We start from the raw sequence: 25,543 nt of genomic DNA on the forward strand, positions 1-25,543 counted from the left end.
TTTACATTGGTAATATTGGCACTGCTCTCCTCATTTAGTTTGATGAATCTCATTTTGTTCAAGGAGACATAACTTTTCTCTCAAATCCTATTCCTAGATGCTTGATTTTAAGTTTCAACTTGCTTCTCATATTCTGCTCTCTTTCAGGTAGGCGGGTGTGGGTGTTCAGTCATCCAGGTCGTGGTGACCCTCAAAGTCTTACATAGAAGGTAAACAAACTGACTGGAGTTTCACGCTATAAGCTGCCTCCTCTGCCCGACCCGAGGGTTTTAGGGTCTGATTTGTTTACCGTGAGATATTTTGGTCATACGAATGAAGGTGTGAATAGTTATGGGACCCCAAGGATAGGAGATTCAAGGCTGGATTGCAAGCGTGGGATGGCGTTGAAAGATTTAAAGTCAGCCCAGCTATAAGGAGAAAAATACTCCAAGACCAAACAGAGAGGAAGAGGAAAAAGAGTTGGACAATGTTCCATGTGTGGCAGGGGTGTCTAAGAAACCAAAAAGACATATCTTTCCCAAACCTGGCACTGTGATGCAACTAACAACACCCTCAAACAAAAACTGGTTCATCCTGAGGACAAAACAAGCTGGCGTGCGGGGGGGGGCTTGGGTTTGGCAGCTCCAGTCCTTGAGGGCCGATGTCCTGCCGGTTTTGGATGTTTTCCTGCTTTAACAGACCTGATTCAAATGAATGGATCAGCATCAGCATGTCATCAAGCTCTGGGCCAGTCTCTTAATGACAGTCATTTGCATTATGACTTTGCTGAAGCAGGAAAACATCTAAACCATCCCGAACAGCAGCCCCCGAGGACTGGAATTGGACACCCCTGACCTAACTGATGCTGAACTGGGTATGCAGTTGAGTGCAGCTAGAAGTGTACAGACCTTTATGTAGGACTAAATAATGGCACTGCACAAACCAGGAGAGCAGCTCATCGGGTCAAGAGCCAGTGGTCCTCCAGCATTTCAGAGATAAGTGAAACTTTTTTGGACACATTCTGGACAGAGCAGACAGACTGGTTGAGAGAGGAGGAAGCCTGATGTTTAATGTATCCATCACTTATAATCCAGCCTTGACTCTACAACAGAGTGTTTCACACGTGTGACCATGGCAACCCACATGCTGAACAGGTAAATAGCATGCGGTTGGTAAAAGAACATTAAGTGCTGAAGAAAGGATAGGGGGGGTCCGTAATTTACACCAGACTTCGACAGAGTATAAACCTGAATCACCCCACCAGTTTGAGCTGAGGAAACCTGAATGAATGAAAAGAAGTCCAGTTGGCCTTTGACTGAAGCCTTCGAGAACAGACAACACCGGCACACACGTGGTGGAGGTGGAGTAGTTACCATGGTATCCAGTCCAAGAGTCAGGAGCATGAGGAAGAAGATGATTGCCCAGAAAGGAGACAGAGGAAGTCTGGTCAGAGCCTCTGGATACACCACAAACGCTATGCCTGGACCTGACACACACACACACACACACACACACACACACACACACACACACACACGTATATTGTATATAAATGAGGATGCATATACACCAATTCCCCAGCTAGCAAAAAGATGAGGCTTGTTAAGGTGTGTTTTACTCTGCAGTGGTGGTCTGCTTCTACTGTCTGCTGGTTTGGTTATCCTTACCCTCATCTGCAACCTTCTCTATTGGCACCTTCAACTCATGAGCCATGAAACCAATCACAGAGAAGATGACAAATCCAGCAAATACACTGGTAAGGCTGTTTGTGAAAGTCACTATAATGGTATCCCTGCAAGGACAGACAGGAAGGAGAGGGCGAGGCAATGTGACCAGAGTTTTCTTTGTTTCTTTTTTATGCCTACAAGAGTTTTGCAAAATGTAAAACATGAACCTGTGGCGCATGCGCTTGCCTATAACACGGGACATTGCTATCTGACATCAACAAAGACAAATGGTCCTACAGTGCCTCCTGCTGGCAGAAAGAAAGACTGTCTGTGAAAATTGAGCTTCATAAGTATACTTTTGCGGTATTTCAGTGGTTTAAAACACTCAGCTTTGGCGACTAAAAGTGATATTTATTGCTGACATTTCCATTAGACATACAGACACAACCTCATGCATCTGTACTGGCGGTTTAAATTTGTTGGACAGAAGCATGGTTTACCTTTTGAGTGTTTACCTGTAGCAATTATTGTGGAACTTATTGTAGGAGGAGAGAGTGATGAGGCCTCCCCACGCAGCCGACAGAGAGAAGAAGATCTGAGTGGCTGCGTCTTTCCACACCTAGCGAGGAGGAGAAGAGGAGCTGCTGGTGGAAAACATTTTGGATGAGTGCACATTATGCATGGAAATGACTGAACAAACACAGTTTACCTTTGCATCATTAAGTTTCTCCCATTTTGGTGTGATAAAGTAAAGGATGCCATCGCCGGCACCAGGCAGGGTCACCCCTCTGATCAAAAGGATGACCAGCACCACATACGGAAACGTAGCTGTGAAATAAACAACCTGCCAAGAGAGAAGGTTGGACAGGGAGACACATTAAACAAGATGCGGAAAAACAAAGACAAACAGAAAAATGTCAAAACATTTCATGCCAAAACAGGTTATTTGAGGTTTTTGTGTACTTTTATTCTTACATTAAAAAAAACACTATTGTATGAGAAAATTAACCTTATGGTTTCTAAAAACAGAAGGACTTTATTCAGTTAGCACAAAATCACAATGACACTTTTTGTGATATTGATTTCTGTTAATGTCATCGCTGAGAAGTCATTAAACATTCAGTTTCAATAAATGACCATTATTACATGATTCTTCTAAAAGAAACCATGTCAGCACGTCATTCGGCGTTTTTATTGGCTCCTCGCCCAACATTTATCATGTTGCAACTAATCCCTGTGTCCACCAGAGGGCAGCAGAGTGCAAACGCTCCAGCTCAGGCGTCTCTACCTTCATGGTGTCTATAATTATATAAGGCAATAATATTCGGCAAAAACTAAGACGCAAGAGCACGTGCAAAGCAACTATGTTTTTGCTCTAAATTAACAAAAATATGGTGGGGGAACCAATGAAAAGCTTTCTTTTTGGGTATTGTGGATATTCTCTTCAGTTCGTTGAACATTGTTTTTGCCACTCTAGAAACCGTGTGACTCAGTTTATCCAGTGCAATAACCATTAAAAAGAATGTTTAAGTACTAAAGTAATAATAATAATAATAATAATAATTCTGTATTAAGATATTATTCATGCATACAAGCTTAACAACATTTCATATGATTTTGTTTCCATAAACAGTTTGTTTCAAGGGACAGAATCACCTGCCCGGTGCCCAACCCTGAACCTGAAGGGGCAGGGGTTGTTTTCATTTTTTTCTCTACTCTTCACCCTGTCTAGCGAGGATGGCCCTACCAAGAGAGGAATCTCCCTCTGACATAGCTCTGGGGGTCAAGAGCTACCTGACCACAAGGTTGCAATCCCTTCTCCTCTACACGCCATGGGCACAATGGCCAGTGAGTAAACGGGCTCAGTAAATTCTGTCACATCACTTAGGCAGCATTGGTTTTTAGTGGAGAGACAACACAATAGCCTGTATCTTCAGTTTGATTGCTGTAGAAAATAAACAAAAGAAGGAGAGATGAGAAGATTGGTTTCTGTGTTTTGTTACCTTTCCGGACGATTTGATTCCTTTGGCTAAAGAAGCATAAACGATGACCCAGGCCAGGAAGAGGCAGCCTGCTAGAGCCCAGCGGATGTCTCCTGGAAATTCAATCCCTTTAGAAATGTGGAGCACGTTGTACCTGCAGGTGTGATTAGAAATCAGCAAAACAGAAAAACACTATGCAATACAGGTCAAATATAAAGATGAAGATTTATCCAGTGTGTGTGTACTTAAGCTGAGAAAGTTCCCCACATAAATCATTCACATTCCTGATTCATATGTGGTGGATTTGCTTATTTATAAAACATATTTATAAAATGCAGCGTAAAATAAAGATATTTGTTTTAAGTATTTTAATGTTGCCAACAATAGGTTTTCCAGAATATTACTGGTGGTGCATAACAAAATTATTTATAATAGTAGGAGTATTAGAAGCTTTACTAGTAATGTTTATGTAATAATTGCTCGGGGGTCATGTTCTGGGTCTCTGGAAAGCGCCTAGAGACAACTTTTGTTGTATTAGACGCTATACAAATAAAATTGAATTGAATTGAATTAATAGTAGAGGTAGGGACATTAATACTTTTATAAATATAGGTAGTTATTAAAACCTAAGATTTAGTTTTCATCTGGGAATAAATTCTGGGGAATATTCCACTTTTAGCAGGAAGATTCACTCACTTGAAGTACTCTTCGCTGGGGCTGACATAGGTCTTGTTACCATCCATGGTCATGTTGAGCAGCTTTGTCAGGTTTCCCGCAGCATTTGCGGACAGACAGAAGGTAGAGTTCCTGACCGAAACGCTGTTCCTGTCTCGCAGGATGCACGTGTCTGTTCCAATCAGAAACCGACACATGTAAAACTGAGAGAGACTGGCAGAGTGGTGCTCAGGGGCTAAATTTACTCTCCACTCAGGTCTACTAGGAGTGAACAAATGGATGTGATTTACAGAAAACAAGCCTGACAGGAGGCTGCTGCAGCAGAGAGGCACCAGTATGGACACTGTAAAGCAGGCACACCTCACTGTATTTGAATTTTCTTCTTTTAGAAAGCACACCACAATCTCATGAACATAAATTCGTCTGTTCTGAGTTTTAAAACAGAAAATATATGAAAGCCTATTTTGCATCTTTGATGCAAAGAAACTAACACAAGCAGGTAAACATTTGCTCAATCTTTTCAATATTTAATCATATTTCTTTACCGTTTTTGAAGCATGTAAGACCGAAAAGATATCAATGCTGCTTTGCAAACCCAAATGTATGTTCAAGACAAAAAACAGTGCATCTGTATGTTTCACAAAAATAACACAAGTCAGTGACATAGAAACAAGTCTTGCAGTAACAAAATTAAGTGAACACAATAAGATTAATCTTATTTCAGAAAATCAAAATGTGGCTTTAACATTTCTCATTTCAAAGAAAATGTATAATACACCCTTGGTAAACATAAGAGTTAAGATTACTGGACGCACATTGCATAGTTTGTCAATGAAAGGGTACCGTATTACAATCCTGCCCAGTGCTGAATGGGGACGCGGCTCCTACGGCGGCCAGCAGGGGGCAGTATGGGACTCACTGCAGCACTGCAGCAGCCCAGACTGTACAGTAGATTTGTCAAGCAAGCACTTTTTGTGCTGAATTCACAGAATCGCTGAAGACAAATATTAAACAAAACGAACCCAGTTTTGATATTTATTCGACGCGGGTCGAAACAAAGTGCGTCTGAGTCTCTTTTTTTAAACAACTTCGTTCGGATAAAACATTCAATCTGCGGTTTTATTGAAAACCTCCAAAAACTACAGACTGCTTAATCTGTACATTGCAGATAAAAATAGTAAAACTCAATTATAGAGTGGCATTATCACATGGGGGGAAAGGAAGAATCTAAAATGTATAAAAGGTTTGATTTTATGGGTATTTCATGGGTAATCCGTCACAACAAGGCCACCATTCCACGTTATCATTGGCCTGTATAATTAGAAATGCATCAAACTAATGAATGAGCAGCTTCTAATTTGTTTGTGAAAGTGAAACACCGCAGAGATGGCAGGTCAGGATTATTACACTGCAGGACACTTCAGCTGAGGGAGTCATGACGCATTGCGCATTGTGGAGAGAGAGGGGTTTTTTTTTTTGGTATGTGTGTGTCTGAAGGTGTGTGTGTGTGTGTCTTACCTAACAGCAGCATGTCTTTGTCCTTACATTCCACCGTGTTCCACTCATTCCTACAGTTAGCCCATGGCAGTGAGCCCTTCAACGAAGCGAACAGGTAGTACAGTGTCCAGCACATTATAATATTATAGTATATGGCTATCAAGACAGATATAATCAACATGGCAATCCCGCAACCTAAAATAAATAAATGAGACGAAATATACCAATTACTCTGAAGGAAAGGGGAGAGGTCGTGATGCAAAGAAAGTGGGCGTATTTTTGAGGAGTATTTTGATTGATCGGTGGTAAAAGTTTACCTTGCAGGGCTGGAATGCACTTCCAGACTGACACGGGCCCCTGGCTGGCAAACTGGCCCAGGGAAACCTCCAGCAGGAAGATGGGGATCCCGGCGATGCCCAGCATCGTCATGTAGGGGATCAAAAACGCCCCTGGAAGGAAATCACGCACCAGGAACGTGGGGATATTAAAATTAACATCCAAACTTTGACATAAATAGGAAATTAAGACATGTATATATTGCCTGTGTCTACCCTTAAATGTTGCAACTATTATTATTTGGCTTTATGAAATTACCTGTCTCCTAATATGACGGAACATTTTAATATCACCGTCACTATTATTAAATTACAGTAGCCTAATTGGTTGATTTTTTTGATTCCAGAATGAAATAAATATATTTCTGTATTTTTTTCTTTTACAGCTTTAGTTTTTGTTTCCGTTTTTATTAAAACCAGTGAATTAAACGAATTAAAAAAAAATTATTTTCACAATTTGCTGTTCAATTTTAATGTATATTTTTTTAAGTAATATGGAATGATTGAAACTCTGACCAGATTTTTTCTTTTTGTTGTCCCCACCCAGCCAGAGCTCTTACCTCCCCCGTTTTGAAAGGCAAGATAAGGGAACCTCCAGACGTTTCCCAATCCCACCGCATAGCCAACCATGGACAGAATAAAATCCAGTTTATTGGACCAGTTTCCTCTGGCCTTATTCTCATCTCCCCCTTCGTCATCATCATCATCAGCCTGAGAGGGAAAAATACATGTTTTTATTCCCTAAAGTAAAACCCCTAAACAAGGCTCAACACAGAGATTGGCAGAGTAATAAAATCTGGGCCTGAATGACAGAATTTCATAAAAGGTTTACTAGAAAAATGAAGAAGAAACATCCAACAATCCATTTTCTGTATCGGCTTTGTCATATGAACAAGACGCAAACACCGCAAAAGGCTTCACTCTTATTTTGAGGGATTCCCCCGAAATAAATATTTTATAATCGAATAAACAATAAGATTGTTTGGTTTTTAAATACTGACACAAGACTGGCTTTTTTTAATTTAATTGATGTCAAGTCAAGACACCATATCGATTAGAAAGTGTTCTCCAGTAGCATATGCACAATACACAAACTGTATTTTCTTTCAGTGTTGGCTTTAAGCATCCGCATATTCATTCCCATCGCATATTTATTGCCAGCTTTCCTTGAACTGTTTGCCCATTATTGCCACCAAACTGCTTAAAATTCAATCAAAAAATGTCTGCAATTACAACAGCACAGCGGGATGATTTCAAACAAAGCAGACTTTATGAACATGTGGATCCGTGTGCGAGCCGCAGCGCACCGGGCTGCGTGTATGAGTGTGTGCGGGAGTGTGAGAGAGGGGAGTCCTCGCGGGGACTGGAACAAACCGCAGTCTCACGCACGGAGCTCAACATCAGGGGAAACACCTGAGCGTCTGGGCCATACCAAGTAGCTGCTGGGAGCGGAAAACACCGACAATCCCGCGAGAGGAAAACACAGCATTACAGAACTCACTGTTTCAACCAGGAGAGGGATAGATTTTCATTCTTAAACAGGTGCGTGGTTGCATAGTGACGGATGATCTGAAGATCATGACTGACCGGCAGATAATACATCAGTTTGGTGCCCATGATATTAAGCTGAGTGGACAGTTTTGATGCAGGCTTACACCAGACTGAAGAGATCGGGGGAGAACCAAAACGCCTCCAGGAGCATAATCAAGTCAGGGTCCACCAGAAATAGCCTCAAGAAAATTATAAAACTGTCTTTTGGCAACAGCTTTTACCGAGATGGGTCTATTGCATAAGGTGAAAGCCATAACAACTGACCAATCTATAACCACTGAAGTTCAGCCTACAACTCAATTCCACAGAGAATAAAACAGCAAGATTTTTTTTGTTCACTGAGAAGAGTGGATTCAAATAGTTATTTTATTAAAAAAAATGTAATACTAACTTTTAATACCTTCTTAACCCAGAGTAACAAATAGTTATAATCCCAAAAATTGCATCCTATAAATGAGTACTCAAATAAGCACACATGCTACCAAGTGGCTCAGCTCAATGTGCATCACCGTTCTGCTGCATGGCCCTGCCAGGGGTCTGCACCTTCCCCATAGGATGCGGCAGGTTAATCCCGTCAGGTTATTCTGATTATTTGAAATCCCTGAGGCGCAGAAACATGCCCGCATCAGCTGTCTCCATCCTCCCTGCCTTTATAGACACGGTTCATTTATCTGACTTACCCCTACCATGGTCCCGGGCTGAACAGACGTGTTCCCATCTGTTCCCAGTATGATGGTGGTCTGGCTCATAGCCGTCCAGTTACTGGGCGCGTTGTTCTGCTCCATGGTGGCCCGGAGCGGGTCACTGTACTGGGCGGACCCCCCGAGGGCCGGGTTAATACCGGCCCCCGATCCGGGGATCATGGGCGCCGGGCTGTTTTTAAACGTCCCATAGGCTCTGCTGGCGTCCGGATCTCCCGCTTTATTCTCCGAGGTGCAAAAAGTTTTGCTCTCGTTGCAAGGCTGCTGCTGCGGCGGCTGGGGCGCCGGGTGATGGTGCGGGGCGGCCGCGGGGCCCCCGGCCGTGTTGTCGGGTGTGTTTGCTGTAAGTCCCGCGGCTCCTTCTGGCTGCTGCACCGGGATGTAGCTGCTGGGAGCGCTGGCCGGCTGCTTGGCCATGTCTCTCTGCTCAGAGGGATCCTGGAACATGAGAGTGACAAATCAGCCACGCAAAAACAGCAGGACACATTGATCTGATCTGAGAGACTGCTCCAGCTCTACGTCCACCCCGGACCCGAAACTCCCGAGCTCATATTTCTGCAGTTTTTCCCCTCCTGCAGCCTCCGTTCTTTGTGGCTGCGTTACAGTTTTAGGTCGCTGTACCGGTACTGGTGTTGATGTATGAATTTGTGCGCGTTGGACGGAGGGGGGTGGCTTGGTTTCTCCGCTTTCTGCAAGATTCTTTAATTTTACGCCCCATTTCTCCCTCGTGTCATTCAGACACACACACACATCCACTGATTTTTATGGGCAATTGACAAGCTGCTCCGGGTCTGTGTGTGGATCTGTTTTCCCCCCGCAGGCATGCAAGATCTCCGGCGTTACAGCGGCGTGCACGACCGGAGCCGCGGCATTAAAAATAACTCTGATCTTTTACTTAGAAAGGGGCGGGAAAGCAACCGGAAAACCAACCATATCCTTAAAAAAAAATATAGGATATTAAATTATTCCTGCTTACATGCGTGGGAAATATTAATATTTGGGGAAAATAACAAATTTCTTCTGTTCAGTTTTTTTTTTTTTTTTGAATAACGTGAATAAATGCAAACGAAAGAATAAGGTTCAGCTTTGTAAAGTTAAACTCTTCCAGAGTTTAAAACGCCAGGATATGCCCCCGTAGCCTATAGACTGATTGAAGACAGGACAGTGGATAAAGTTTGTAGTGAGAAGCCGCAGCAGTATTTCAGCACCACGGACAGCAACCCAAACCTCCAAAGCAGCCTATACAAAAAGTCTCAAATTAACAAAAATATAGTTCAAAAGCACTTTAAATGTTGCTTAAACTGCAAGTGAAATGTACAGAATGTGTTTCTGTGCGCTTACCATTGTTGCAGAGCTCCGGTCGACGCGCTGGAAACAGCTGTAAAAAGAGGAAGAGGCGACTGGAAGCGGACTGGTTTAAGCCCCGCAGAGCAGCAAGTGCAAAGCTCTTCTATAGCTCCGTGGGAAAGACTGCTGTTTGCGTCAGTGCAGAAGCGCAAGGTGCCCTTCGCGTGACATTTTCCTGATAATAGGAGTTTGATAAATCATTGGCCTTGGATTGGGATTTTTAAAGGAGGGTACCGGAGACAAGAATTACAGGGGGCGAGTTTGTACGTGCGTGAATTGTATGTCGTCCGATTACGCACGTTGCATGCGTGAGCACTATGGACATTTCCAAAGCTGATTAATACAGTTGTCTCTGGGGATATGAAGGAAGCGTACACACATTTATGAACATATCCCACACAATGGCCGAGAGCTAGTTGGGGTTATACATTTCCACGCTTTAGGCTATTTTGCGTCTAATACACCAGTGATATTTACACTGTGCTAAGTTGGGGTTCTCTGGTACAGTTTCAGTCCTTTTTATAGGGTATTCTTTTAAAACTCAGATTTCGTTCTTTTATTTCCTCCTCAGTTAGGCCTTTAGAGAGAAACTTTATTGCACGCAGGCCTAGCCTATTTGTGGAAGTGATTAAATTTGAAAGCACTATCACAAATAAGATCTTTAGAAGTTCAGAATCCATGCATTAAGACTAATCAACCACTTCATTTTAATTTTGGAAAGTTGTTTAGAGTTAAATAAAATAGACTGATGTAAAGGATGAGCTAAAAATGGTCTGAACTATAAATAGTTTTTTCCACTTGGCCGGTTTTACGCACAGCGCACTCGAGGCTCCGCGCGTCACCAAAAGGAACATTGATCAAGAAAAGAAAAAAAAGGAAGAAGAAGTGGGCAAGGTCTTTATACAGCTACTCATTTGTTAAAGTCTTACGCAAGATTTAGGGGTTTTTTTTAACCCTCTAAATTAAATCACGTGTGTCAGGAGGAGCCAGAGCCATCACTGGAGCAGTAATGGAGGCAGCTACGGGGATGGGGGGGAAGTGGGCCACACTGCTGACTCTAAAACACTGCATTGCGCATAGGCCACTATTGTCACTGTCTTACTTTAAACGGATGATGCATATATGGAGTGCAGGGAGTGGTCCGGTGTACAGTACCTATAATATAGCACTGTGCAAATGTCGTGGGTTCCCAGTCTTGTTAAACTTTTAATTAGGCGTACATCATATTTATTTTCCAGGCTCTTTGGCATATGCAGGGAAAATATAGGAACTTCATATGGGTCAGTCTCCTTAGAAGCACTTAAATGTGTCAAAATATAGGCTACTGTTTACACTAAATGGTTTAGGGCCAAAATACATTTCCTCCGGTTCAGCAGCCAGACCTCAGGTGGCGAGGATCAGGTCTACTTTTTGTTTCCAGGGTCAAGTAAACATGGAGAGGCAGAATTCATTTTTTATGCTTCTCACTTGTGGAACTAACTCCCAGAAAACTGCAGGTCTGCTGAAAGTCGCAGCTTATTAAATCACGGTTAAAAATATTTTTATTTGCCAATGCTTATCAAAACAATTGTTAATTCCCCACCGCACTGGGACTTAAACCTTTTGTATGTATCCATCTATTTTAGTTTTTACTGTTTAATCTTATTATTTGTTTTAATTCTACATCAAATGCACCTCTAAATGTTTCTTTTGGGTCGGCAATCTCTGCAAAGCACTCTTTTGCCTTGCACATGAAATGTGCTACAAATGTGCATAAAAATAAACTGTGCTATGGGATGTCGCACACATTTCTGACTTTTACTTGAAGAGTCACTTTGTCTTTAACATTTCTTGATTCCAGTTTATGTACATGGTGTCTTGAGTTATAAAGCTATGTGCATTTATATGGCCAATATTGATTGGGCTATTAAACATATGGCGGATAATAGGAACACCAATGAATCAAATCTAATAATGTCACTACAGTTTATATGTGCATCCTAATAGGCTTTAAAGAAAAATACATATAGACGATCATCCAAACGTTACTGTAAGATGTTAGCCTTAAAAAAAGATAACAGATTTATCATTAATAAGCTCACCGGTACCGTTAAGCCCTAAACAGATCATTAAAGGCGCACTCAATATTACGCGGCCCATCGTCAAATACAAGCGGGCCAAAGCATCGAAATGATTATTTATTTATCTGTACATCCGGGTATCTGCTTTGAGCTTTACACTGTCCCCGGGCCCTTTGGAGCCAAAATAAGTCGTGAAATATGTCTGACCCGCGCTCAACGCATTATTCTGATGTTTACTAATATAAATGTTGTAAACGACACCAGAGGTGTTGCCTCGTAGCTGTTTGGAGCCCAAATCACAAGGCTTTCCAGGTAACTTACAATTACCTGTATGACTTTATAGTGTTCGGCCCGTGGAGGCAATCAGGCGTTCACGCCGTTGCCAGGGCAACCGCACTCTAGCTCGCCGTAAACTAATTAAAATAAAACCAATAGGCTGCTAATAGGACAATATTGTGCAGAGAAAAGCCGTATACAACATTCATACAACACGTTAAAGCCACGCACGGGCCATTTCAGCTGAAATTAGTGCGTTTTAATCTCTCTACAGTGGCATTAAAGTGAGTTTTTGGTCTGATGTGTCTTCACCTGCACTGATGTGTGAGCAGCTGAGCGCGTGCCCGCTCCGCCCCGCGCGCGGCCCCGCGGGCACCACGTGACCGCGTAAATCTCCGGCCGCTCCAGATAAGAGGCAGAAGCGGGTTTATTAGCCGCCGCCTCCACTTTAATTGCATTGTCAACAGAGAATAATTGTAATTGATTTCTGCTCCTTTCGCAGTCACCGCGGAACACTGACGCACTTTCACGGTGTCACGGGGGGCTGCTTGATGTCGGAAATACCGGAATCTGTTCACTTTTCTCTGTTGGTCGTCCGATGCGCTTGTTTGTTTTGTGGACTGAACTTTTCATGCTGGATTCTCACATTCAGTTAACACTTATTTGGGGGGGAAGGGGGAGTCCGCGCGTCTCCCGGGGGTCGTTAATTACAGGAGCTGCTGTAATTAATTGATCACTCGCCCTGTCGCCCGACTGATAAGAAGTCACACACATTTTCCAGCGCCTGGAAGGCTGCGATTCAGCGGAGGTCATTCCGAGGCAGCAGCCCATCATCAGCATCATCATCATCATCATCATCATCTGTATCATCATCATCATCTGTATCATCATCATCATCTGTATCATCATCATCATCTGTATCATCATTTGTATCATCATCACCACCATCATCATCATCATCTGTATCATCATTTGTATCATCATCAGCATCATCATCATCATCATCTGTATCATCATCATCATCATCATGATTATAATTTATGGGTGCTCCTCCGTTCGTTGATTTTTTTCTACAACACGAGACTGTTAAAATGCTTTCAGTTTTAAAACATAATCCCGATGCCTGCTTTGTTAAGGCTGTTATTTTGTTTCCAACACTATTATGATTTTTTGCTCCTCCGTCTGACCCATAATTTTGCTTGTGTTGAATCTTATAAACAAGGTTGATTTGGAGCAAATTGTCCATTTGAATGTATATTTGGAAACTTTATGAAATAGATCTACAAACTCCCGTTTAATAAGCCAACAAAAGCAACGCAATTTGATTTGATTTGATTTGATTTGAATAAGTCCATTAACTTTTCTAATATTACCAATCTAAACAAACTATTCTCAATCAATCCTGCCATTCTTACAGAAAAAAAAAATCAATTAATGTCCACTATGTTGAGACACACATCATGCATGTTAATTTCAAAAACACAGAAAATATGGTATTTTCTAAGAGGCCCTAGAGTGAAAATATTTTGGGTGTAAATGTAAAGCACTGGCTACAAGGTGCATTTCTTTCACAGTAAATTACAGGAATCTGTAAATTAAAATAAAGTAGTTACAATTTTAAGCCATGATACCGTGATACAGCAATATGCAACTGTGGAGTTACAGCACAACTGTAATGAGTATAATGTATATGCTGCAGTATCCCAGTAAGGTGCTGCACAGCATCTACTTAAAAAGAGGACACAACAGCAGTGGAGCGTGGTTGATATATTTAATACATTGCTGCAATACAGCAGACACTTTCTTTCTATATATGTCGTGAGTATTGATGTCAGCAAGCGGATGATGCAGTGTTAATGTAATGCAGAGGACACTGAAGCAGTAGAAATATGAAAAGATGTGACTGTCAAAATAACTAATAAGACTGGCAGTCAGCCCTACATGCCTGCTCCTCCCCCTCACAAATAACTACACTCTCAGAGTTCAAGATGCATCATCCCAGGTAAAGGAAGGAAAAAAAATCTTTAATTGTAACCACAGCTGCTCAGTGAAGTATGTAAAGAGGCTTTGGTCATCTTTTCTGAAACTAAAATTCACTTTTGCTTTGCCCCACATGCAGAGGATGGAGCTGCTGGTGAAATGTTTTGCAGTTTAAAGTTGGACAATAGAAGGGAGAAATAGACAAAAACATAAAACCTCCATTCAATTTGAATGTTTTGTTGGACATTTTGATGGCCAGAGGTGATTCTGAGAAATAATGCAGGATTTGTGCCACTGCTGGCGATTGCAGTTTTGGATAATTGAAGGCATTAAGTCATAAAATCAAATCTGGTCTAAACAAAGGATAGAGCAATCCTACCTTTTCAGTCCCAATTCTGGGGTTTGCATATCCTCCAATACCCAATATCGTTGCAACTCTGCATACAGCTGACATGTACTGCAGTGAAGACCAAACACAGAACTGAAGCACGTAGATTGTAATGATATCTTCTCATGGAGCTGCCCACATGTCCGATATCCAATCCAATTATTGAGACAATATTTGGCTCGGGTTAAAGCATCCCTAGTCTAAACTGCATGTAAAATTAAAAACTTTCAGCAGCGGGGCTTAAAATCATTGCAGAATCTGGTCTTTTTCATTCCAGACTGAAATTTTATGTCTACAAAAACGGGAATCCGGTTCATCAAATCGCCATCAAAACCAGGGACAAAATGTGTTATTATTAGAAACGTAGTAGAAAAACATGTTAATAGTACTTCTGCAAGGTCAAATGAAAACTTTTCTCCTTCACAAATATTAAGATACAGACTATTTGGCAGCACATCTCGCAGCATTGTTAGCTTGGTTGCCCCTGAGAGTTGCCCAACACAGTACTGGAGTATCATATTGTTTAACTGAACATAGTTTTGACAGGCACTTAGGAGTATGTGTAAATAAGGTCGCTTATTTCATAGTGTTTGTAAGGATGAAAACCTCGCCATGAAGTCCAAAGGATGAGCTGCAGATAGAGGGAAAGGTTAAAAAGAGGAAAAACTAAATACTTGAGCATTTCCAAAAGCAAAGTTGTCTGAGTAAGTCAAGTTTGAAATAACCAGGACAAACTGAAGATGAACCATAGTCAGCACTCTCCATGAATGCATCTAGTTGTCCGGCAGCGTCACGGAGGATCTGCTGGTGGATGTCACTCCAATAAAATGGAACATAAAATGCAAACTGGATGTTTGGCAAATGCCCTTCTACGGACTCGGAGTACGAGCACGAATGTGTCCGGTGACACATACTGTGAACTCTTTAGACAGAGAGCACTGATGAAGCAGCTTGGCCCCCTGCAGGGGCAGGTTGCCCAGTCCTACCCCCTACAGGGCTTTGAACTGGACTCAAGAACTTTTGTTGTGACTCTAATTTCCTACCCCATGTGAAGGTCCCGACACCTCAGAAGTTGGTTCAAACAGATTTGAATCAACGAGAGCACCCTATGGGGTGATTTGGAGGTCTGTGACAGTCATGAAAAATGTCTGATAATGACATTTGGCCCGAGTCACATCCGACTGTAAATTACTTTTTGTCTCTCGCCTGATTGGTGTATTCTTGCTTTAACTTCTTGTATAAGAAGCTTGTTTCAATTTCACTCGGGGTCAGCCCACCGAACAAGACACTGTCTGTATCTGTCTGCTGAACGCCGGCTAGAATAAAATCTCTCATCACACAGCGGACTCTTGAACTGGACTTTGTAATATTCTTCAACAGCACCAAGCACCTAACCTGACGAGTGCAGGTCATTTTCATCACTTCTCAACTCTCTTATGATGAAGCATGGGGGCGGCAGCATCATGGTCTGAACATTTAGCCGCAGCAATATTTGGTAGAAGGAAAAGAGCTGAGAGACGAAGGAACGTTGCCAGACAGAGAGGAACAAGCTACATTTGTATGACCCCAACCATAACGCCATAAAATAAACACCGCCGACAATTTGGGGCATTTAGTTCAACTAAACTAATCCATCTACAAAAAGCTGGTGTACATTTAATTAGTAAGATTTTGACAGAGTAAATGCTTTTAAGATTGGCAGGGAAATGTGTCAGTTTATTGAATTTAAAATTATATGTGCAACATGGGAAGTATGCAGAGAATAAAGGGATATGAATACTATCAGGCACAATTTTGAGTCTTGCATTAAACCTGTATGGCTTGATGTTTAGTTACGTGAATTTGCTACCTATTCCCAAAGAAAAAACATACTTTTTAAAATGATCATCATTGTTAAATGGACGTAGAAAAGGAAAGACATGATCCCAATATTGGAAAATTTGTATTCAATTGTTTTATTCTCTTCTGCTACCACCTGCTGGAGTACATGAACCGTCCGTGCACACACGTCTGTTAGGCGCACCACACGGCTGACATTACTGCAGGCTATAAGTCTGTTTCCTGCCCCAGAGGTCAAAGGTCACAAACAGCGAGCGAGGGTCCTTCTTGTTCTTGCGCACAGTGACCTTCCCCTGGAGTTCCTCCCCTGAAGAAAGCAAACAAGAGGAGAAATATCAGCACGTCATTTCCACAAACCCAGTTTCCAGGAAAGTTGGGGAGTTTTTGTGAATATAATAAATGTTTAAGTGCTGAATTTGTGATTTAATTTGACCTTGGGAGGAAATTGAGCCTTGGAAGAAATTGTTTATGGTGACCAACATGATGCCAAAAACTAATTAAAGAAAAAATAAAGGGGAGAATGGCAAAGAGACTCTGGTCAACGCTGCTCTGGAAGATTCAACAATCGGCAATTAAAAAGTGGCAAGTGAGGGTGTCAGAAGTGCAATAGGAGCATCCATCAAAAGCTTAGTCTTTCCAAGAAAAACGGGTTGTTTTTCAGCGCCTTGTATCAAAGCTCCATGGATGAGTTAAAACAATATCTCAAAGCACCATTGGAAATAACTTTGGCCTTCAACACCTGCAGAGAATAATGTTGTGAAAAGACTAACTGAATCTGTAGAAATATAGGTGAATGAAGGACTTTGCTGGAAATCACTGTTCAATAAAAGTCACCCTGAGACCCTCACGCAGCACTGCATGAACAACTGTCATGTGATAAACGTTGGATTCTGCATGTCACAGATGAAAAAAACCATCCTGGTTGGTGTGAGTGAAAACTGCAGGAATACACAGATTCCTTTTGCAGAACTGCAATATTTAATTACCAAACAATTAAAAAGTGCCTTCACAAGGAAGGTGTGACAACATTAAACATGCTTCTCTATCAATTCATATATTCAACGTATCAGTAGGACAGAGAGAATCTGCTACTCAGAGAGTGGCGGGTCAGTCCCTGGTCTTGCCTGTGGTGTTGTTGAAGCGTCCTTCGAGACACTGAGCAATAAAGAGACTAAGATAAAAAAATGCACAGTGTGTGAATTTGAATTGGCGAACACGGTTTGTAGAGTGAACATCAAGCTTCAAATGCAGTCCATTTATTTTCCATCCATCCATTATCCAAGACCACCTTTTCTTATTCAGGGCTACAGGGCTCTGCTGGAACTCCTCCAGTCCTCTGGGGGAAAAGTAACGGTGGACCCTGGACAGGTTGCCAATCCATCGCACAGTCACATGAACAACCACACACACACTCACATTCACTCCTCTGGCCAACCTAGAATCGCCATTTAGCCTAACATGCACGTTTGGGACCGAAGGAGGACACTGGACAACATCAGGGTAAAAAATAAGCAGAAAAAGAAGACTAAGCGCAGTGTAATATTATCTTTGTCAGCCGAAAATACTTCCAAGTAGAAGCAGTGAAGAGGAATGCGAGTCCTGCAAAACTTTATTTCTTAAACGCTTTCTGACACTGTGATGAATGTCTCAGGCATTCTTTGATTGCAGGTCCTCTGAGAGCGATGATGTCGAACCGCTCATGCTGCCACGAACCTACAGACCACAAAAGCTCAATATTTCCCAAATTTTCCAAAAGTTTATGCTATAAAAGTGATAGAACTAGTGAATGGAGTTCACTTCTGCTGATTTTAAACAAAGATCACATAATCAAAACTGTTATTCTTTTGAAAACTACCAACCGTATATCACTTCCTATAACAACTTCTGCATCTGCATATCACACTTTAGGGGGAAAAAAAACATTCAAAGATATGAAACAATTTCCCTGAGTCAGTCATCGATCAGTATGTTTGTAATGAAAATGAAAATGAAATTCTTGGTGATGCCCTGCAGCAGTACAATGTTGCTGAGCTCAGGCCTCTGCAGCAGCAGTGCACTGATGCCTACAGAAATGATGGCGTGCGTGCAGGCAATATGGTTTAATGTATGTTAATAGGCAAGTCTGTGTGAGTGTATATGAATGCAGATGCTCCGCTGTCTCCAGATGGCAGGAAGAAGGAAGTGCATCTACAGTATTCTGCACGAGTGCTCGGGAGGCCGGGAGAACACGCTGCTGATTATGACGCATAATCACTCTGATTAACTTCACGTTTGACTGCTGGAGGTAAATGAATGTTTACCCAAACGGCAAACAAGCGTCTTCTCACGCTCAGGAGCCCTACCCCACCTCCTCTCTGCCTCCAGCCGCTCGTTGCTGGAGGTTAGAGGAGGGCGAGCAGAGAAACTGCTGACTGTGGCTCCGTCTCCAGCGGAGCGTCCGCCATCGCCGCCGTCACGTCTCACATCGTTACCATGCCAACAGCACTGTCACAGAGTCCGCTGCTGGCGCCACGCTCTGGGTCTTGGACTCCACTGCAGAGGGGGGCAGGTTGCCGCGGTTCTTTTCTACTTTTTTGACAAAAGTAAAACCGGTGCTGAATATAAAATCTCATCATATCACGAGAAAAGACACAAAGACTGTGCATCTGTAGACAGCACAACTGTTAAGAGGTGTCTGTCTTCTGGACTTAGGAATCCTGCGTATGCACGTGGAGCCAAGCCTCGGCATGAGTTCAGGGCGATTGAAAAAAAATAATACGAAAAAAAGACATGTTGCAACTGACCCAAAAACTTAAGCACCTAGTAAGAAACTGTTCTGGTCCCTACTCCATCAGCAACTTAATGTAGTGGGTCAGCAGTTGCCAATATGGTAGCAAGGGAGCCCAACCGTGACAGCAAAGTCACTCACACACAAGCCTGGTGTGTGTTTTCTGGGTCTGTCTGAATAAAGTCAATAAAGGGTAGGTGCATTTGACTTATATGGTCGTGTCAAGGCAGAAAAATATCCTCTGTATGATCGAAAGCTAGAAGAAAAGCTTGTTTTAGCCAGTGTTTAAGATTTGTCTTCCTTTGCCCCACATTCAGCTCGGCTAAAGGTCCGTACGGCATCTCTGTCCGGGTTGGGCATCACTCGAACGCTGAAGAAATTGTATTTTGGTATTGTACCGTTCAACTGGGCCAAATGTATAATGTATATAATATAATGTATGCGTAGTTTAATGATCAACTGTGGAAAAGCACAACCAACGTGTAATTGTACAAACATTCACGAATCAGATTTCCACCATCTTTTAGACTTGAGTAAATGTGAACACTATACTACAAAAGAAGTAAAACCTCACCGAATGTACAGCTGAGACAATCCACAAAGTCGAGAAAAGGAAATCTATTTTAATTAGCGGTTTCAGTTTTGCAATCACAAACCCAAAAAATTAAACTGCTGAATGGAAAAGAGTAAGAGAAATGAACAACTTTGCAAATTCAGAGTGATGAAACCTGCAGAGTGTAAAAGAAAAAAGACTTTCAGATTACAAATGAGGGGTCATCAGCTCAAAGACAGCATGAGGGATATGGGAGGAGACCTCTCGACCTCTCGACCTCGCCTTCACCCGTAAGGAATGAATACATAGTCTGTGTTTGGGATTACTCACCTGTGCATAAAAATGAGCAGGAGGAGAGACAAAGATGAACGTGCAGAGCATGGCACGCTGACTATTCTGTTTTTTTTTTCTTAAATGGCTTTGGGAAACTTAATCTACTGCTTCAGCTACTACACAGAGACCTGTCATCTTCAGAAGTGTTCTGATGATTCTGCAGTAGTGGGACGTGTCAGCAAGGGTGAGGAGACTGAGTACCGGGTTGTGGTGGACAATTTTATCAAATCCTCAACGTGGCAAAGACTAAAGAATTGTGGTGGACCTTAGGAGGACCAGGGCTCCAGTGACCCTTGTCTCTATCTGCAGGGTCAACGTGGACCTTGGAATATAAGTATCTACTTGGATATTAAACTGGACCAGACTAAAAATAATGACGCCCTCTACAGTCTTCTCTGAGCCAGCTGAGGTCCTTCAACATCTGTCGTGCCGCGCTGCGGATGTTTCATGAGTCTGTGGTGGCCGGCTCCTCCTCTATGCTGCTGCAGACTGAGGGTGAAGGACGCCAATACACTCAGTTGCAAAATTTGGGTCATTTTAGTTTGTGACTGTTATATTTAATATTTGACCTTTAATCGTTGTAGTTTGTGCACTGGAGCTCACTTTTCTTTTTTTTTTTTCACAAAAATATAACAACAAAGATAATACACAACATAGTGTAAAGTATGTATGTATATATATATATATATATATATATATATATATATATATATATATATATATATATATATATATAAATAAATGAATAACTTTAACTCTATTCTATTTCTACAAGGAGCATTAGAAAGGTCTTCTAATGTCACCAAGTACAATCTTTATGTTCAACTGTTATGCATGGCCACGGCCATTTGAAACACACACAGTTAAATAATGGAAATTATACAAAATTAATGATAAATGTATTAAACTATTATAGCAAAAGGAAATTGTTGTGATATTTTGCTTGGCAAGTTCTGCTGTAGACTTGGAGTCACTTCTATGGCAAGATTTCATCTTTTGTTTGGTCATTCTCTTGATTTGCTGGATAACCCCGACTCTCCCACCCCCCCAATTTCACCTTCACCATATCTGGCTTAAAAAGTCTATAAAATCACACGTATACGTGGTTATTTTGTGTGTAGACATCGTTTATGAGTCTGCCCCTAAACAAAAGGGCTGCAGTCTCATAATAGCAACAGTGTCTGGTGTCCACTAGGATTTCTGGTGTCCACTAGGATTACAGTCAAACTGCGGTCGGAAAAAGGATGATAAAGGCCAAAAAACGAATTGCCTGACCTTTGGTAACCGAAAGACTTTTACCCTTAAAATAACTTTGCAACCAGCTATCCGCCTAGTTCACACGGCTGTTGCTGAGGCGTTCAAGTGCTCAAACAACCGTTGACAGAGCGTGTGAAGTGGCGGTGAGACTACAGCAGCTCCGTCGTAATCACTCAAACTAAACTCCCCATGGAAGAAGGGTCTCATGCCTTCAGTAAACTGGCCACTCAGAAGCTGGGGGAAAGAGTTAACCATGTGTGGAAATGAATGGTGGAATGGAGCCAGGCTTTTGCTGTGATGTCGTACATCATCATGCCAGTGTCATTAGGCACAAGCAGGCCCATGAAAACAGCCTGCACGCAGCCTTTCTCCATGAAATTACAATGGTAACACATGGCTCATGTTAGTGAGCCATTTAAACTGTTGTCATTTACATTTTAACCACAAATTCCTACGGTATCTACACCTCCGTACTCAGCAGAAACACAGTCTACTTAGTGCTCTGCGTGCAAGCAGATGTAATCCTAAAAACAGCCCTGGTGAAGGCATCCGCACCTCTTTTCTTGGTTCTTTGTGGCATTTAACTTCTCATATGAAAAATGTCTCCAGTTTTCACAGAGTTTCAGGCTTATAAGCAGTTTCTCTTCAGTCCACCACACAGTGTTGACCTGGTCACTACTTTACTTGTTTTGGACACATGAATTAAGGTGAAATACGAAAACTTTTGGACGAGAAGTGGAACTTGTTGAATAACCATGAAAAATAAGTCAAATCAACTTTTCACTCAATTCACCTATAAGACTCAGAAGACACAACAGCAACAAACACATGTGCGCAGGATGGATTGGCAGGTTCTATACTGCGACATTGATAAACCATCAATATGCTTTTATATATTCCCTTTCCATACAGTCTACCTTATTCTAATTCATGTCTGCTTTACTTTACAGGCCCTTTCTCTTCAATGGAGAGTCGGCGTGAGAAGAAGATGGATTGCAGATCCCAAGTCCCAGTCTGCGGACACAACTGGCCCATATATTAAATAACAAGCTGGAGGAACCTGAAGCTGGGCTGTGCAGCATCTGTTTGTCAGTTCAAGGACCTTCAGGGTTTAAATAAGTAGGAAGAGGGGGGTGTGAGGAGGAAAAGAGGTGTTTTTAGATTATGCCTGGACAAGCAAGGGTGGGGAGAGGGTATCTGAAAGATCTCCAGCACCACTCAGGACAGAAAACTTGATTCTTAAAAGAAGGCTGGAACAAAGAGGACTTGACTGACCAATTAAAACCCCAAATGGGGGCTCATGCCTGTTCTGCAAGCGGTCTTGTGTGCAGGTAACCAGGGCAACACCTCACCTTGGACGTAATGAGACTTGAGTTCACAAAAAAAAGTGACCTCCTTTTCTTCCGGTGAATAACAAGTAGGTAAAACTGAAAAAAGGGCCCTCCTCTTCAATACTAGGAACTACACGAACACACTAGAGCATGACGAATGATTTGCTGTTTAATTTATTACGCTGCCAGACGGGAGGATTTGCAGGGATGTTTTGTTCCAGGCTACTGCCTGCGTTCTCTCTCCTATGCCAGTTCCTCCCACAGAAGCGCAGCCTCGGAGTTAATTACGGCTGCAACCGTACTAACACATCAACTAAGATTTGGTTTTTCGACGCGATAAATCACGACAGCGAGAGCTGATATTCCACCGAACCGCTGGCTGTTTGAGCTCAGCCCTCACGACAGGTGATCGGACCTGAAGGTGCTTCTCAGTCCAAACCCAGGAAAGGAGGCTGTGTGTAGCAGAGCGTTGTCATTTTCAAGGTGACTTAATAAAGTTTTCTAATCCAGCAACGAGGAGAGTTTACAGAAGCATGCAGGGAACCTTTGTGTAATTCAGTGTGTAAAGGAGCAGTTTGTCTTTTAAAGTATCCCATAAGATCCTAGAAGGCAGCCAGCGAATGCTGTTAAAAACTCCATTTCCGGTTTACAGCTGCTGAAGGAGACCTGAGACCGCTTTAGAGCCAGCTCGTCTCAACACATCAATAACCTGCTTCTCACGCAAACTTTGATTTCTTTTTCCTCTAAACTTTTTCTGCTCGTGCTGCTTGGTTCACATGACGGATCGTTGCAGACCTGATGTTTATTTAAGGTGGACTGGTGTCGCATGAAGAAACCCAAACTGTAAACTGGGCTTCTTTTTCGATCACCTCCACCAAACATAACGTACGTCTCCGTCTTGTAGAGATAACCTTTACATTTGCACATCTTTAAACACCTAATCTGGGCATGTCAGTGTGCCCCTGGGGATGAACTCTCTGGCAGCACGAACGCTTCCCAGAAATGTCCAGAAATATTCCGTAATGCTCAGTCTGGATATTTATTTAAGTTTGGATGGATATTTTATTGGGATTGTTGAATGGGTTCATGAAAGCATGTTTCTATCTATGCTGGACTTCTGAAGGTGGGGCAGGAGGAGGTCAGTGGAAACCTGCTGGGTGGAACCCCTTTGAACGGGTTTGCACAAGAACAGTGGTTCCCAAACTGGGGGGCGCGCAGCACTATTGCAGGGGGGGGCGCGACAAGGTTGGAAGGTAGATTTAAGATTTTTTATTTCTTTAAGATTTTGCCTTCAATACATATGTGCAGTGAGAGGGAGACAGGAAATAAGGGGGATCTGTAACATGAAACAAGCCCACCCCACTCACTGAAAAGATGTGGGGATTAAAGCTGACATTTTTGCAGAGCAATTGTTGAAATTTTTATTATTTGTTTGGCTGTTGCTGCTGTTTTTTTTTCCTCCGGGAGCTGGTTATATTTGGAAAAAAATATGTTGAAAGTAATACATACTGTATTGTACAGTAAAAAGGAAAAAAAAGAAATGTGTTGCGCACATGATGCAAGCCCACTCACATCACTGAAAAGACGTGGGGATTAAAGGTGTAATTTTTGTAGAGCAAATGTTCAGATTTTGGCTCTTGTTTGTATTGTTGTTGTTTCAATCTCTGGGAGCTGGTCAGGTTGAAAATCTATTTTTACAGAGATGGAGAGTTTATTCGCACATATGTTCAATATATGAAATAAATTGCAGTCGCATTTGAATGCAAAAGATGTGTGTGTCTGTGTTGGGGTCGGGGGGCTCGAAAATTCTGTTACGTACAAAAGGGGGGCCTGGCAAAAAAAGTTTGGGAACAAGAACATACCAAATCACCTAGATTAGACTGACAAATGAAAGGTTTTGAAGGCGGTCGGGGTCGGTGCCTTGAGCCCTTTTAGTAGAGAACTCTATGCAGGAACAGGCTTTATTTCCTTTGTTCCCATGTCTTTGGTACTGTACATAAGGGAAGTAAACAACTGCAGAACTACGTCACTGTAGAAAAGGACCCACACTGCTAACCAGCATTTGATGGTGTAATTACGAAGCATCACAAATGGCAACAAGCATAAATGCCATCAACATCACAGGTCCTACACGCAGGCTATGTAAATAGTTGCCACACAGAACCATCAATCAAACTTTACTGCTCTCTGAAGGCGGTTTTGCAGGCAGGAGTAGGTTTTCAGGTGGGGGGAACGTGTCATCTACCGTGATACAAGACCAAACGTTTCCAAGCAGAAAAAGTGGTTTTAATTTTGTGTCTGACTTGTTTATTCTGCCACTTACCAATACAATAGTGGTGATTTAAATGTAGTTATTAAACATAATGCATGAGTGTCGTGTCGTATTCTTGGAGGTCAAATCATTTTAATGACTGTTTTAATACTGCACTCGCACATATACCGTGATGTTGATTTATCTAAGTGATGAAGCACAAACAGCAGATGCACACTCACGTTTGGTATCAGGTTATCAGAAGAAAGTGACTGCAGTGGCCCCTCTTCTTTAATGTATGAACTCACTGCTGCCCTCTGTCTCTCTGATCCGTTTATCTGACCCAGCAGAGAGCCCAGCTTGCGATAGCGTTGGCGCAGCCTCTGAGTTTTTGACGTTCTTATCGTCTTGTGTCCAGCAGGTGCGGGCATGAAGGCCCTTCGGACATCAAGTACCAAGTTTGTCCCGACTGGGTTCATTTATTACAGTAGAGCTCATCTGATACCTGGCCAGCGAGGCGGCAGCCGTCCTGAAGCCCATCCATTGCAACACCATCGGATCATTTTCTTTGTAATATTATGTACACAGCAAGCCTGAACTCACAGCAGAGGTGGACACAGGATCATGCAGGCGACATTGTTCGGTGATGAAATAAGTGGATTTTAAATCACCCGTGAGACATTTTTATTTTTTCAATTTTGCGGATACATTAATGTTAGTAATAAAACAATAGAATAAAAAAAAAAAGGGTAAAAGATGTCAACCGACGAAACC

The 25,543-nt window shown here is 42.2% G+C and overlaps 2 protein-coding genes across 4 annotated transcripts in view; both read right to left on the minus strand.

Moving 5' to 3' along the window:
- The window catches only part of slc6a5 (solute carrier family 6 member 5), a 28,083-nt gene extending 18,220 nt beyond the window's left edge, over nucleotides 1–9,863 (minus strand). Inside the window, exons 1-11 of one of the 3 annotated variants that reach the window (XM_061737666.1) lie at nucleotides 9,729–9,863; nucleotides 8,367–8,825; nucleotides 6,696–6,846; nucleotides 6,118–6,249; nucleotides 5,822–5,995; nucleotides 4,325–4,475; nucleotides 3,650–3,782; nucleotides 2,356–2,490; nucleotides 2,162–2,265; nucleotides 1,647–1,771; nucleotides 1,353–1,465 (exon numbers count right to left, since the gene is read on the minus strand). In XM_061737666.1, coding sequence (XP_061593650.1) covers nucleotides 1,353–1,465; nucleotides 1,647–1,771; nucleotides 2,162–2,265; nucleotides 2,356–2,490; nucleotides 3,650–3,782; nucleotides 4,325–4,475; nucleotides 5,822–5,995; nucleotides 6,118–6,249; nucleotides 6,696–6,846; nucleotides 8,367–8,825; nucleotides 9,729–9,731 — 1,680 coding nt within the window. In that variant the 5' untranslated portion in view covers nucleotides 9,732–9,863. Of the gene's footprint in view, nucleotides 1–1,352; nucleotides 1,466–1,646; nucleotides 1,772–2,161; nucleotides 2,266–2,355; nucleotides 2,491–3,649; nucleotides 3,783–4,324; nucleotides 4,476–5,821; nucleotides 5,996–6,117; nucleotides 6,250–6,695; nucleotides 6,847–8,366; nucleotides 8,835–9,728 lie in introns of those variants that run through there. The other 2 variants (XM_061737674.1, XM_061737656.1) reach the window with 2 other exon arrangements.
- Nucleotides 9,864–16,369: 6,506 nt separating this feature from the next.
- prmt3 (protein arginine methyltransferase 3) overlaps nucleotides 16,370–25,543 on the minus strand; it is a 69,198-nt gene continuing 60,024 nt past the window's right edge. The window contains exon 16 of the mRNA XM_061708810.1: nucleotides 16,370–16,584. Coding sequence (XP_061564794.1) covers nucleotides 16,475–16,584 — 110 coding nt within the window. The 3' untranslated portion in view covers nucleotides 16,370–16,474. The remainder of the gene's footprint in view (nucleotides 16,585–25,543) is intronic.

The sequence above is a fragment of the Cololabis saira genome, chromosome 2 (genome assembly GCF_033807715.1).
Source record: "Cololabis saira isolate AMF1-May2022 chromosome 2, fColSai1.1, whole genome shotgun sequence".
NCBI classification, from domain to species: domain Eukaryota; kingdom Metazoa; phylum Chordata; class Actinopteri; order Beloniformes; family Belonidae; genus Cololabis; species Cololabis saira.